Source organism: Aristolochia californica, unplaced genomic scaffold, assembly GCF_029961685.1.
Source record: "Aristolochia californica isolate CCGP_79_NKW_82.1479 unplaced genomic scaffold, dmAriCali1.0.hap1 SCAF_16, whole genome shotgun sequence".
Lineage (NCBI taxonomy): Eukaryota > Viridiplantae > Streptophyta > Magnoliopsida > Piperales > Aristolochiaceae > Aristolochia > Aristolochia californica.
The window spans coordinates 17,570,591-17,583,810 of record NW_027181837.1 but is presented as its reverse complement, the minus strand read 5'-3'; the positions used below and the strand labels follow the sequence as shown (position 1 = coordinate 17,583,810).

General features: G+C 38.1%; 2 protein-coding genes across 5 annotated transcripts; both read left to right on the top strand.

Annotated features, from left to right (window-relative positions):
* The first annotated feature begins 1,144 nt into the window (after positions 1–1,144).
* LOC137953831 (transcription repressor OFP7-like) lies at positions 1,145–2,460 on the top strand. Its single transcript, XM_068801344.1, has one exon. The coding sequence runs from the start codon at positions 1,323–1,325 to the stop codon at positions 2,391–2,393; it is 1,071 nt and encodes a 356-aa protein (XP_068657445.1). The 5' UTR covers positions 1,145–1,322; the 3' UTR covers positions 2,394–2,460.
* A 5,189-nt stretch (positions 2,461–7,649) lies between these two features.
* LOC137953333 (uncharacterized) lies at positions 7,650–12,833 on the top strand. 4 transcript variants are annotated; one of them, XM_068800691.1, is made up of 7 exons: positions 7,650–7,743; positions 9,246–9,298; positions 9,393–11,158; positions 11,238–11,316; positions 11,397–11,749; positions 12,176–12,274; positions 12,368–12,833. In XM_068800691.1, exons 3-7 carry the CDS (start codon positions 9,416–9,418, stop codon positions 12,506–12,508), a joined length of 2,415 nt encoding a protein of 804 aa, XP_068656792.1. In that variant the 5' UTR covers positions 7,650–7,743; positions 9,246–9,298; positions 9,393–9,415; the 3' UTR covers positions 12,509–12,833. The 4 variants fall into 4 exon arrangements, with proteins under 4 accessions (XP_068656792.1, XP_068656790.1, XP_068656793.1 ...); XM_068800689.1 differs by having other exon boundaries at positions 9,147–9,298; XM_068800690.1 differs by lacking the exon at positions 7,650–7,743 and adding an exon at positions 8,170–8,179.
* The last annotated feature ends 387 nt before the right edge of the window (positions 12,834–13,220 follow it).

The window sequence follows — 13,220 nt, the reverse complement described above, 5'->3', positions numbered from 1 at the left end:
TTTTAAAATCATGTATAGAAGAGTCTCACCTAACTCTCACAGAAAAAAGTCGTACAGAGTCAGAATTATTATGAAAAAGAAAATCTATCCAAACCATGTTGTAGACTCATAGACTAGTCCCATAGGAAACATTATGGTAGGACTTTAATGGAGAGATTCTCTTGATTTGAGATATACAAGATGCAAACACTAATGTCTTTGGCATTTTTTGCATATCCCATGTTGCCTCTTATCAAGTGAATCCACAAGATTATCATTGATCATGCAAAATAACTATCTTGGCCGTCCGATTTATCATATTAGATCAGCCCAATATGTTTAAACGAGATTGATGATTCGAAGCAACACATGCATAATGATTACGACTCCTAGGATCCCGTCAATGTCTCTCAGAATTACTCCAAGAATCCGAACCGAAGCCGAGTCAAACGTCAAAACGCGTAGCGAGAATTCAGGAAATTCGACCCTGTAAGCCAGCAAGCGGCCGTACCGCTGACGTGGAAAAGTCGGAGCGCTTCGTCGCGTCCACCGTGACTGGGCTCTCCTTGGTTTCATCTTTTTTAACGAAAAAAAACCAAAGGAAGAATCTGAATATTGAAATGGGAGAGAATATTCGAAATACGCTTCACACACGTGTACTGTAGCGGCTGCGTATTTCCTACAAAATCTGGTTCCCAACTCGGTCATTTGGATGGCTCAGATCAACTTAACTATGAGGGCCCATGTGCTCGATCTGTATTTCTGGCGAGCATGGCTCTTTCTGAATTAATTAACAGATATTGTAAATAAATTGATTGAGATGACTGTTTGCAGGTGGCAGAATCCAGCCGGAGTTGCTTTGCCGGCTTCTCTTCCTCTTCTTCTTCTCCTCCAGGATCCAGCTTTGTGTTTTGCTTTAAAAACTCAAAAGAAAACTCAAATGGGCCATTGTTATTCTTGATCATAGTGGTCCATTGCGTAAACCAGAAGTCTGCTTCTCACTCAATCGTGCCGTCGAGCGTATAGCTTGTTTTCTCGGTTCTCGAACCGTATTTCCCGCGCGAGCATGCGTAGCTCGCAGATCTCTCTGTTTCTTTCTGAATTAACAGATATAATAAAGAAATCGATTGAAATGACTGCGATGCAGGCGCAGATTCCAGTCCGAGCTCCCCACAGTTGCTCCTCGCCGGCTTCCCTTGTTCTTCTTCTCCGGGATCCAGCTTTCTTTCTCTATTAAAAAATCCAAAAGAAAGTTCAGTCTCTCATTCTCTTCTAGTTTTATATACACAAGGATTCGCACTTTTTATATTCTGTAGCAAGGGAAGAGAGAAATAGAGGGAGAGATGGCGAAGCGGTTGAAGCAGAAGATATCCAGAGTGTTCCCGTCTTTTCAATCTTGCCGGTCCAAGGACCCGGCTTCGCTGCCGGAAAATCCTGTGCCGGTGTCTGTGTTCTGTCTCTCCCCGGTGAACCCCAAAGCTGTGGACACGGTCTTCCCTGTCGCAGCCAACCCACACCCACGTCGTTCATTTCGTCATTTGTCAACCGCAGTTGTCTCCGTCGGATGCGGTTGTCGGAGTGCCAGACCTTCTCGTCGGGGGGCGCTTGCGGACGATGAGAGGTCCGCGAATGAAGGGTCGGAGTATCGGTGGCAGCGGGAAGAGAAATGGCACGTTGTTGCACCTCGGAGGAAGATCGATTATACTGATAACGATGATGACACGGACTTGTCGATTGGGGGAGAAACTAGGAGGAGGAGGAAGAAGAAGACAAGGCAGAGGAGGAAGAAGTCTTCCCGACTGATCAGGATCCGGTTCAGTACTTCTTCGGCTGATAGTGAGTGGTTTAGCAGCGAGGAGATAGACGCCGCCGGTGGGGATAGACGTTATCCCAACGACGACGATGACGAGACGGAGACTTTGTTTTCTCCCTGGAGCTTCACCACTGATTCGTCTCAGGATTACAACCCCACGTTGAAGCCGATCCGCGAGGCCCAGCTCGTTCGGAAGCGAAAACCCATTAGGCGAGTGAAGATGGGAAGGCGAAATGGCGGCGGGAGATCGAAATTCGCGACCCCCACGCGGCCAGCTTCCCCCGAGATGGACGCGCCAGCTAGAGTCTCGGTTTTCCGGCGTTTGATCCCATGCAGCGTGGACGGGAAGGTGAAGGAGAGCTTCGCGGTCGTGAAAAGGTCGGAGGATCCGTACGAGGATTTCCGCAGGTCGATGCTGGAGATGATAATGGAAAAGCAGATGTTCAATGCCAACGATCTGGAGCAGCTCCTCCATTGCTTTCTATCGTTGAATGCCGAGGCCCATCATGGGGTTATCGTCGAAGCGTTCTCTGAGATTTGGGAGATTTTGTTCTGCAAATCTTCCAAACTTTCCGTTTCAACGCTTGTTGACGATTTATGAACGACAACAAGAGAAAAATTATCTTTTTATTTTTTAAATTAAAATAAATTTAATTTAATCCTCTCAATTCTGATCTTGGGTCACTCATCGATTCTGGAGCTCTTCTGTTCGTCATAGCTATAGTGAAAATATAATAGGAGAAATCGAATTATCCATCTGGTTTTTTATTCTTCCTGTTTAGTTAAACCCATCTCTTCTTCGGCATCAAACTGGAGGAGGTGCCGAAGCAGATCTCAGCGCGAGGAACCGCCGATCGCAAACTGCACTTGGGATGTAAAAGTTCAAACATTGGATCGTTATCCAGAACAAAAAATTTCATTGGAATCTTTCGATATCAGCTCTTGGTCGCCGTACTCAACTCTCATTATTAAAGTTCAGCAAACTTAGTAGCTGAAAGAGAAAAATGTCCAGAACAGCATCGAGCAGCTGAAGCAGGCGCTTTCGATTGTCCGCAATCCACGGAAGTGATTTTGGCATGCAACTCGGTCCCGGGATTGACATGACATAATGACAAATACGTTTTGACAATCCTGCGACTTGGAATTCGGATAAAAACTTGGTCATCTGTAAACATATCAGCTGTTTCCGAGAAAAAGCAACAGGAAAGACAGTTAATATTGATTAAATTTGACCACTGAGAAGCCTACACAACTCATAAAAGAAGCTCGTCTTCAGGCTGCTGCTGATCTACCGTCCTACTCTGTTCTGTTTGAGTGCCGACTCGCATTGCAGAAGCAATTTCGTACTGGTTGGTTCCTTGTGTCGAATCGACGTGCGTACGGGGAGGAGACACGTCCAGTTCATAGATTTCTTTTGCTTTACTCTTTTTCTCTGTCTGTTGTTTATCCGACAGACACGCAACCCAGAAGCAGAAGTTCAAGTTTAGGGATTTGGGTAGGCAATGGCATCAAACTGAGGAAGGTAAGTGAAATCGACGGCGCAACAGAGGGGCTAAAGAGGGATGATTAGGGTTTAGGGATGATCTTCTCTTCCACTTTATCTTAATTTCGGAGTTTTTCCGCACACGACACGCCATCACTGGCCAGACGAAGTCAGAGCTTGCTTGCTGAACTCTTTCACCATTAGAGAAGGTTTTTTTTTTCTGCAGCAGCTTCGCTATATTTCCAGTAAAGTGTCGGTTGGTTTGCAGAGGGGCATGACTAAGGGAAATAAAACATTGTATTTCTCTAAAGCGATAAATAAGAATATTGAGGGGGCCATTGGAAGCTCAAATAAGGTGGAATCATGCCTAATTAATGTGGGATATTGTAGACATAAAAATTCAATCACCAAATTTAGGACCTTTTTGCGCTACAATCCAAATTATGGACATTAATGGATGGTCAAGATTGAAAAGGCCAAATCTTCGATCCATGATCAAAGTCAATGCTCTCAATGGTGCAAAACATAGAGGCTTAGGCACATAGTTGATCAATGGTAAAAAAATAAATTTTAGTCAAAATTGGACTTGATTGTTAAGATCAAAGTTCAATCAATGATTAAATAAAACGGATTTCATGGGACATGACTTAGATCAAATCAAAGGTGACCGTCACCTAACTGCTACCTAAATTCCCCACGAGCAAATGAAGTGACACATAGGCAACATAGGGTGTTAAAAGATATCCACGCGTGTAGGAGCGGCATGACTAGTAAATAAGGAAAACTTTTATAGAGATGACATATAATTGTAATTATACAAGTTAGTGTATGTCCTCTTATATCTTTTTCCTATTGAGGCATGTAACTCTAAGGGTAATATAGTCATTGTAAAGACTTTCACACAACTATAAATACAGTCTCGAGGTATTGGGTAAAGCATTTAAGCCCTTCCTCTTTGCTCAAATTCGTCCATACACTTCTCTCTTTCTCTCACTTGGTTTCTTTTCTCCTCTCTTCCAAAAGGTAAAATTCATATTTTCTCTCGTTCCCTTAAGATCTCTTGTGTTTATATATTGGCCCTAGAAATCAACAACAACTCGTTTGGAATCATACATTTGACAGAGGTTTCCCTTGGAGCTTAAGGATAGGACTTAGAGAACTTTTAAAAGAACTTTGGAGAGAAAATTATTGAAATTGTTTTCCTAAGTTTTAAGTACATTGAAATTCCATTTGGTAGAAAAGAAAGGCTCATATAGTGCTTTCAAGACCAAAAATATTAAATCAGTTTGAAGCCTAATCAAATTCATAGCTACAAGCAATTTTATGTGTTATTACTTTGTTACCATCTTTTAAGCCATTACACGTATACAAAATCAAATCTTTTCATCAAACATCTAGTCCTACCTAGTGCTTACGAGACCAGAAATATTATATAAGCTTGACCATCAAATTCATAGCAACAAGCAATTTTATATGTCACTACTTTGTTGCCATCATTGAAGCCACCACAGGTAATATGAAATCATCTTTTCATTAAGCATCGAGTGGAGGCTAGTAACAAATCGAGTCTAGTCAACCAAGGAGGTTTTAGTACATCCATCAGATTAAGTGAGGCTCGCACTAAGTTTGTGCATGGAGATTGAATAAAATGATTAAATAGGAGGTCAAACTTTATATCACTTGAAACTTTGTATTTTTGTTGTTGTTGTACTCATAGTTGTGTCGTTTCACGAACCAGACCCTTTCGTACATAAATATTTTTGGCATACCTAATGGGACAATCTATTTTTCTTTTCCGTCTCCACTTTCATTCTTAACTCAATGGTGTCATTTGGTAATTTTAAAGGAAAGGGAGTTAATGCCACCAGCTCGACCTCTAATAGTGCAAGCATGAAGCCATGTAATCCAATCGATGCCTATTAAAAGTAGTCATATAATTAGTCTTAATTACTAAATCTTGGTTATTTCTATTGGTATGCCTTAAGGAAGAGTTCTCTCTCTATCACTCATCTCATCTCATATGAACCCTAATCACCTGAGTCTTCCCTTCAACCTCTTGTTCCTTTTTCCCGTCTTCTTTTCTCTTTTTCTTCCCTCTTTCTTTACTTAACCGAGTTTACAATATTCAAAGGTTCTAAAATTTAACATAGTATTAGATCAGGGTTCTAGGACCTAAATTTTACTACTCAAATTGTTTTTCTTATTGCATGGGAAAACAAAATTTGATGGCCGAATAAGTGAAGAACTCAAGTTGATTGTAGCTACCAAAATCAAGAGAGATCATCATCTTTGAGTGAGATAAGTTTTCACTAACTTTAAAACATTTTTTTCTATCAAGTGGTCTTTATTTTCCTATGCAACTAGCAAGGCACATCTTTCATACATGCTAACTTCTCTTTTTTTTTCTTCAAACTATGCAATCTATCGCATTGTTGAGGTCATTCTTTACCATTCCTAGTGATTTTTATCACTCTTATTGAGTTTCAAGCCTTGATATGGAGTCTTTTAGTAGTTTTTTTTTCTTAAATTGAAAACCTAATCTAGGGTTTGAAGGTGCTAAATTCTATAATTCAAAGTGCATTGAAGTTAAATATTGTTTTTGCCTTCTACGTCGGTAAAGAAATTTTTTTATAACTTGTTTTCTCCATTCTTTAGGGATTACAACTCATAAACTTGTAATTTTTCTCATTGCCTCCATTGACGTATATAGACTACGTTTTTTTTCCCCTCTTTTTGTCAATTTTTTCGAGAAATTCTTTCAAGTTGTTATAATTTCATAAGTGCCCCAAACTTTCTTTTGAATTTTGTCCTTCTATAACTTATATTTCTTGGAATTTAATTTGTCATTGGTTTTTATTCGAATTTCTGATGTAAAATATGGTTGAAAGTTCTTATCCCTTCATTGGCTTTGGAAAACTTAATTTTTTTAAAAAATTACCACAATTCTATTAAAAGAAACATCGATAATTGTATCTGTAAAACTTAATGTCTTTAGAGAATGGTCAAATGTTCCCTACCTATGTACTTTGATCAAAAGTTCTCATGTTTACATGTTATCCCATCATGACAGTGACAATATCTTCTATTTAGGCAACGTGATCAAACATTTGTAGTTTTTGTTAATGCCACATTAGAGACAATTGACACATATCACAAAAGTGACATTATAAACACACACTTGACATATATAAGCATTATTTTCTCCACCTTAAATAATTTCCCAATACCTCTTTTGTCTTAACTTGTTTTCGTTAAAGTCTGTAAAGATCTTTTAGTCTAGTTTTAAACATCAACAATTTAAGTCACAAAAAACGTTCATGTAAATAATCTTCGACCGGTTGGGCTAGCTTGAAATGGATAGCCCTATTATACCTTAGTAAAAAATTACTAATCTATATTAGGAGCCTTCTTACTACGTAATAAATACCCACTATGTATAATCTTTCGATCTATGTGGGATACTTCTTAACATTCATGCTCATGCATAGGCCTTCTTTCTGGCTCATATACATAAAACTTTTTTGGTTGGGACACGTGTAAGATTACTTGTTGGGGGAGTTAGTTAACAAAGTTAAAATTTGAACTTAGTGTGGACGAGTTCATATGTGTACTGGAAAACAGTTTTTAGTGTTAGTGCCCCAAAATGAGAAAAAAAAATAATGAGTAACTTGTAATAATATACTTAATTAAAACATAATACTTAACCCCAAATTAGGTAAAACAAACATGATGACTACACAAATAAGTAATTTAATGTATAATTAAAATATATTAATTAATTAAATTAGATATTATATTATTTAATAATTATAGTTTATTGTACATTAATACAGTAATTACGTGACTGTGCACATGATTAATCATAATGAATAAATAAATAAACAAGAAAAATTGATCAAATGCTAACTTTAACACACTATATTTTTACGTATTATTACTGGATGAAATTTCATCGTCCAAAGGAAAAGCAACAGTTGATAATAGGATTTATATTTTTTTTGTTTATAAAAAAATCGCACTTATGAGTGCGCACGACGGGGCGTATAGGGGGAAGATAAGTAGAATATTGTAGGGATGTATAGGTGGACATAGTGGATTTGAACCTAACTTCACTTTTGGCTCTAATTATTTCTCCTAGATAATTTTATATTATAAATTATTATTTTTTAAATAATAAATTCATAAATTAGAGAAAAATGAATTAAGTTTTCTATAAATTAAACTAAATTACTAATCATTAGAAACTCTAGCCTTGACGAAAAGTGGAAGTTCGGATCCGAGATTCCTTTCCATTATTATCCGACTGAGCTACCCGTAGCTCCTCCCGCCAAATTTTTGGCGCCCGATCCCGTTGCTTTCACCTGTTACTTTTCCCCTCTCATTTCCTCTTACAACATGTTTTTCTTCCGCGGGAGATCTCACGCTCTAATTTGCGAACTGCAGACAGTGAAGAACCTTTGAATCCTATGTGAGCCATCTTTTCTCTGCAAATCTCTGCGCTCATAAGGAATTAAAATCTTATCATATCCCATTTTGTTCCTTCGGGTGAAACCCGGCATGGTTCTCTCTCCGATCTGTTCTGGTGCTTTGTTGATTAAAATTGGTCTGAGCTTCTGTTTTATGTTATATGTTTTTTTTCCTGATGACCTTGCTTCCCTCTTCGTGCATATCGAAAGGGTGGTAGGGTTTCTTCTTATTGTGTTTGCTGTTGTAGGAGTATGTCATTTTATTATTTTTCTATGTCAGCTTGGAGAGTACATTTTGTTATGTTATCTCTGCTTACCTCGTTCACTGTACTGTGGATTTGAGTTTTTCTTTTACCATGTTTCCAGTCAATCAGAAGGATGAGTTCTGCACCATTGTATTGTGTAACCAACAGATTTGTGGGATTTCTTTAAAGCGAGGTATTTGGATAGTGCATATTAGGATTAGGTTGAAGAAGTTAGTTTCGGAAGATAGGGAGTGGTGCGTCATGTTAACAATTATTGTTTGAATGTACATCGTATCCGGCTTCGGTTCATTTATTTCAGAGCGTTGTTCATCACCATCTCATTCAAGGTTGTCTTTTCACGTTTAAAGAAGTAACCGATTAAAAACATTTGCAGATGCTGCTTATATGAAAATAATAATTCGGGTCCTGGATCATATATCTTATTGTTAACATTGTATCACCACAAAAGCTGTACACATAACATTCGTTTTTTCACTCTTAGCACGTGTGGTGACTTTATGAGCTAATATCTGACATCTCTTCCATGGCCTTTTTCATATCTTGGGCTTTTAACATCCTAGGAGTGGTGTCCAATGGTGTACCTCTACTTTTAAGGATCAGCTTCAGTTTTATTGTCAGTATATTACTGCTTTTAGATTTTCTGCAGTCACAAAAAGGCCATGTGCTCCAGCATTATTGATGTCTCTGTGAATTTCTCACTATTTAAAGACAGCAAGAGGTTGATATGGATCTACCATCTAATATTTACATCAGTAACCTTACTATCTGAAGGATGCATATGACTAAAAAGAGAACAACCGTTCTTCTTTAGCTATCGAGATATTGCTCCACAAAGTTCATGTTATGTGTTACTTTTCATACTATCTGCAAGGCATTTTTTTTTTTACTGATTAGCTTTTCTTGAAACTGTATAGAAATTTAGTTCCCTAAGAAAGTTATTTGTTGTGAAGAAGATCTTCTCATGTTTGCTATTTTCCCTCTCTATTTCATTTAAGAAAGAGAGTCATCTCTTTACTTGTCCTGTGGATGGGCTAATGCAAAATTGTTGAGGGGATAACTATGGAGTGCTTGATTGTTTGAAGGCTACTAGTTATTTTATGCTAAGAATACTCATACTTGCTTTATTTATTTATTTATAGTTAATTGCCCCTAATTCAGAAGAAGCTTCCCAAGATTCTATCTAGCCGCATTGCCCAACAATCATGAGCTCACTGGAGGGACTGCTTTGTTTGGTGCAGGTTCAGTTTCATATTGTAGACTTCCCTACAAACTGAAGAAATTGACAATACAGGTATCTTTTCTTTGCACCAATTCCATGAGTTTCAGCTCTGTGCATTTTATTCATACTATTAAAGGGATGATGGTGGTGAAACTCCTTAATACAGATTTACATGGAAGACCAACCAAGATGCTTAAGGGAATTGAAACTTTATGCAAGTCTGAAGAGACAACTTGCCACAGATATTTAGGCTCCAAAGTTTGCGAAGTGGGAGATAGTGTGGAGGACAGTTCAGGATTTGGTTGCAATAGTGAGGTCAAAGTTGAGGTGTCATCCATGGAAAGAAGAGTGATAACCCATGGACAAAGAAACTTTCAGATGAATGATGCTGAGAGCCCCAATGACGCAGACGACTTCAGCTTTAACGAGGTGACTTTAAAGGATTTGAGATCTATATGTAAACTGAGAAAAAAGAAAGTTAAAAAATCTGTTGACTCCCAACAATCTGATGTCAATAGCTTTAGCCAACATCACGGCATAACTGTTAAAATTGAAGAAGATCCTGAGATGGAGGAAACACTCAGTTGTTTGAAATTGAAACTCTCAAATACAAAACCTAAGAGAAGGAATAAGCTGCTAAAAAAGCCACATCCTTTGTCAGAAGCTACTGGTTCAGTTAAGGTATCAGCCGAGCAGGATATTGCTGGGAAATGTGCTTTGAATAGAATTAAAATTGAAATGGTAGATATGGATTCTTATGTGACTGAAACTATAGCGGTTGTTGACAAATGTTCAGCCGCTACTTGCTCCCTGGATTTGAATATATCCTGTGCTCCTGGCAATGACTTGCATAAAGTAGTGGATGGAGGTGGAACTGATACTGAACAATCTTCTTTCATTGAAGAAGTAAATTTGAGTGGGAAGTCATCAATTCCACTACCCGAGGTGGAAGGCAGTAGTGATTCTGGAAATACTACAAGCTCAGCTCCTTTAACAGACTGCCCTGTACAATGCACGCTCAATGAAGTGTCAAAAGATTATATGAAATCTGAGCTGCCTGAAGCTGTTTGTGGAAATGCTGAAGAGAGTTGCCAAGGAGCCACTGTTATGAGTTATTCAGAAACAATTCTTGATGGTTCTCCTCTGTTGATATCTGAGCTCAAGATGGATGATGAGGCAACCTGTTCTCTTTCTGGAGGAAGTCATTGTACAGTCTCAGATGAGAATTTAGCTGTTGATCATGTTTCAAATTTGGAAAGTAGTTGTGCTTGTGATTTCAGTGATGAAGGGTTTCTGATGCTAGAAACTCAAAAGAATGTTCAGCCAACAATAATATCAGATCATGGAGATCACTCTGTTGGTGACATGAATAAACTCCATATAGCATCTCAGAACTTCCTTCCATGTTTGCCTTCTAATAATTTTCCAGATTTTCTCATGAAGGAAGATGAAGGTTCTCTCACGTTGAGCTCCTCAGTAGCTATGGTATTTCCTGAAGCAGCCGAAGCAAAGGATGCCTTGACTCATTCTCTTTCTACCGGAGGGTCTGTTGCAGTCTCAGATCAGAACTGCACCATTGAGCCTCAGTCCAATTTTGGAAATGGTGGTTTTGAGAGTTTCACCAATGATACACTTCCGGTGGTAGAAAGTCAAACAATCAATGACAAGGAGAGCACATCAATTGATCATGACAATAATTCTATAAACAACATAATCTTACTCGAGAGTACACCTCAGTACTTCACTTCATGTTTCTCCTCTTCTGGAAGTTCTCATTTTTCTGACAACAATTCATGCTTTGTGATGGATAATGTTGTGGGTGCACAAGAATTGAGTTCCTGTGCTACTAGAGACACAGTGGCAGAAGCACCTGATGGCTTTGATGGTTTAAAGCTTGGGATTTCTCCGACAAGGCTTTTGTCAACTAGAAAGGTGTGGATCCTCCCTTTTTTGTCTACATTTTATCTCATTTAGATTTTCTCATGCATTTTTTGCATTTATGCACTTGCAGGCCATTTCTCCTCTATCTCAAGAAAAGCTTCTTCATGCGGTGGATGCTGAAGAACTACAACCAAACATGCTGTACTCCAGTAAGTCATTATATTCCTGGAAACAGTTTGATTTATTGATCTTCTTCCCAACTAAATGGTTTGTTTAAATATTGTTTTAGAGGGCAAGAAGAGACTATGCTTTCGGTATTGGAATAAAAATGAGTCATTTTCAGCCAGACCAGATCCTGGTAGCATGGAGTGTCGTCAAGAAAGAAGCAAGAAATCAAGACCAAATTTGAAAAATGGATCTCCTCCATCAGTTATTAAGGGGATTCTGAAGACTCATAGTGAGTGTTTGTCATCTCAGAAAAATGCACGGCAAGCTGTAATGTTCTCCCAAATGCAGATGCGAAATTTTGAATCTATTGCAGCTAATTTATTGAAGTGTTTGCAATCCATGGAAGATATTGTTGTGAACACTTTGCATTCTGAGGCATTCCCTTCTTCACCATCAAAATATACTGCAGATATGGTATGAGTATTTGCTCTAATATTCTTGGTATGAGTATGCTGCAGATATCTCTATTTAGTCAACATGGCCATTGTGTAGATAATTACATTTTAATTCTCTTTGCTCATGATTCCCTCTCTTCAGTTATTAGTCTATTTTCAGTAGCTTTAAGTACAAGGCGGAGCAAAAAGTAAATATTTGAACGTTTTGTCATATCATATATTTGTCAAAAAGAATCATACAATACAAATAATTTGAAAAACTCACATCATACTGGGTAATATAAGAAAATCCTTTTGCTTGAGTGTCTTTAAGGGTTAATGGGTACATTCAATCATCTTTCTCATTGTACCTGAAGCTTGTGTCATTAAGACTTTTAACCTTGTGTCTCTTTTAATCAATGCACTTGTTTATTTTTTTACTAAAAAATAATCTTTTTGTGCTCAGAAAAAAGAAGCAGCTGATAATGCAGTTGAACTTGAAGCAACTACAAAAAGATGGCTGGCTATGATGTCAAGAGATTGTAACCGCTTCTGTAAAATAATGGTTTGCTCACCTACTCCAGCTATTAGTTCTTTGGTTCACACTGATCTTCCTGACGAGTATATCTCTTTTCTTATTATTTACTATGTTTTACAGAACTTGTCAGAAGAAAAAGATGCTTGTTCTAATGCTGCTCCCAAAGAGCCGAAGAAGATAACTTTTGCAGATGAAGTTGGTCTTAGTCTTTGTCATGTGATGACTCTCACAAAGAGTCCTCAACTAGTCTCCGAAGAATAGGGGGCTGACTGGTGGTAATGAATATATTTTATTGTATTTCTATTTCATAGCTGTACATTAGAATGTTATAGCTGAGGAGGTTGCATTCGTTTGACAATTCAAAAATGATAAAGAGACATCATAAAATTATTGAAAGCATGGTGCCACAATGGCCAAAAGACCAAAATCAGATATTCCACACCATGGCTGATGTACTATTACACCAATAGGGAGGTCATGCCGAGGATTTTGATTTATATTCCTCTTTGGGATACTTGTTTCCTATTTGAAATTTGTCAAAATTGAAATAGCTTTTAAAGAAGACTTGATTTCTTGGCAAGTTTGTAGGCAGCTGGTTTTCTAATTGCAGCTTCCTCAGGTTTTGATTAGTTTGCTTAAGATGTCAAGCACATTTTGAAACACTACCTGAGATAAATCAATCTAAAACATGAAATTGTGACACTGCAAGGGCATCGGTCTCCTTGGCAAAGTTTATCCAAGATCAGCTAGGACATGGATTAACCTTGGGGATGCTTTGTTTTAATGGTAACGGGCAGAGGGAGGAGATTAGCTCAATTTGTCTCCCCTCTACCCACCTACAAGTATGATTGGAAAGGACCAGCCAAATTTGATCCATGGGTGAGTCTACCATTTTTCATCCATTTTGAAGTATTTTGTGCCTTTATTGCAATTCTAGAGGCAGCAAAATGGATCGTCCTCTAAGAATATTGAA

What these genes read in the sequence shown, in the direction of transcription:
- LOC137953831 (XM_068801344.1), top strand. Translation starts at nt 1,323, where the DNA reads ATGGCGAAGCGGTTGAAGCAGAAGATATCCAGAGTGTTCCCGTCTTTT.
- LOC137953333 (XM_068800691.1), top strand. Translation starts at nt 9,416, where the DNA reads ATGCTTAAGGGAATTGAAACTTTATGCAAGTCTGAAGAGACAACTTGC. An exon ending in ACCAAACATGCTGTACTCCA is followed by an intron (nt 11,317 to 11,396) that starts GTAAGTCATTAT and finishes ATATTGTTTTAG; the next exon opens with AGGGCAAGAAGAGACTATGC. An exon ending in CAAAATATACTGCAGATATG is followed by an intron (nt 11,750 to 12,175) that starts GTATGAGTATTT and finishes TTTTGTGCTCAG; the next exon opens with AAAAAAGAAGCAGCTGATAA.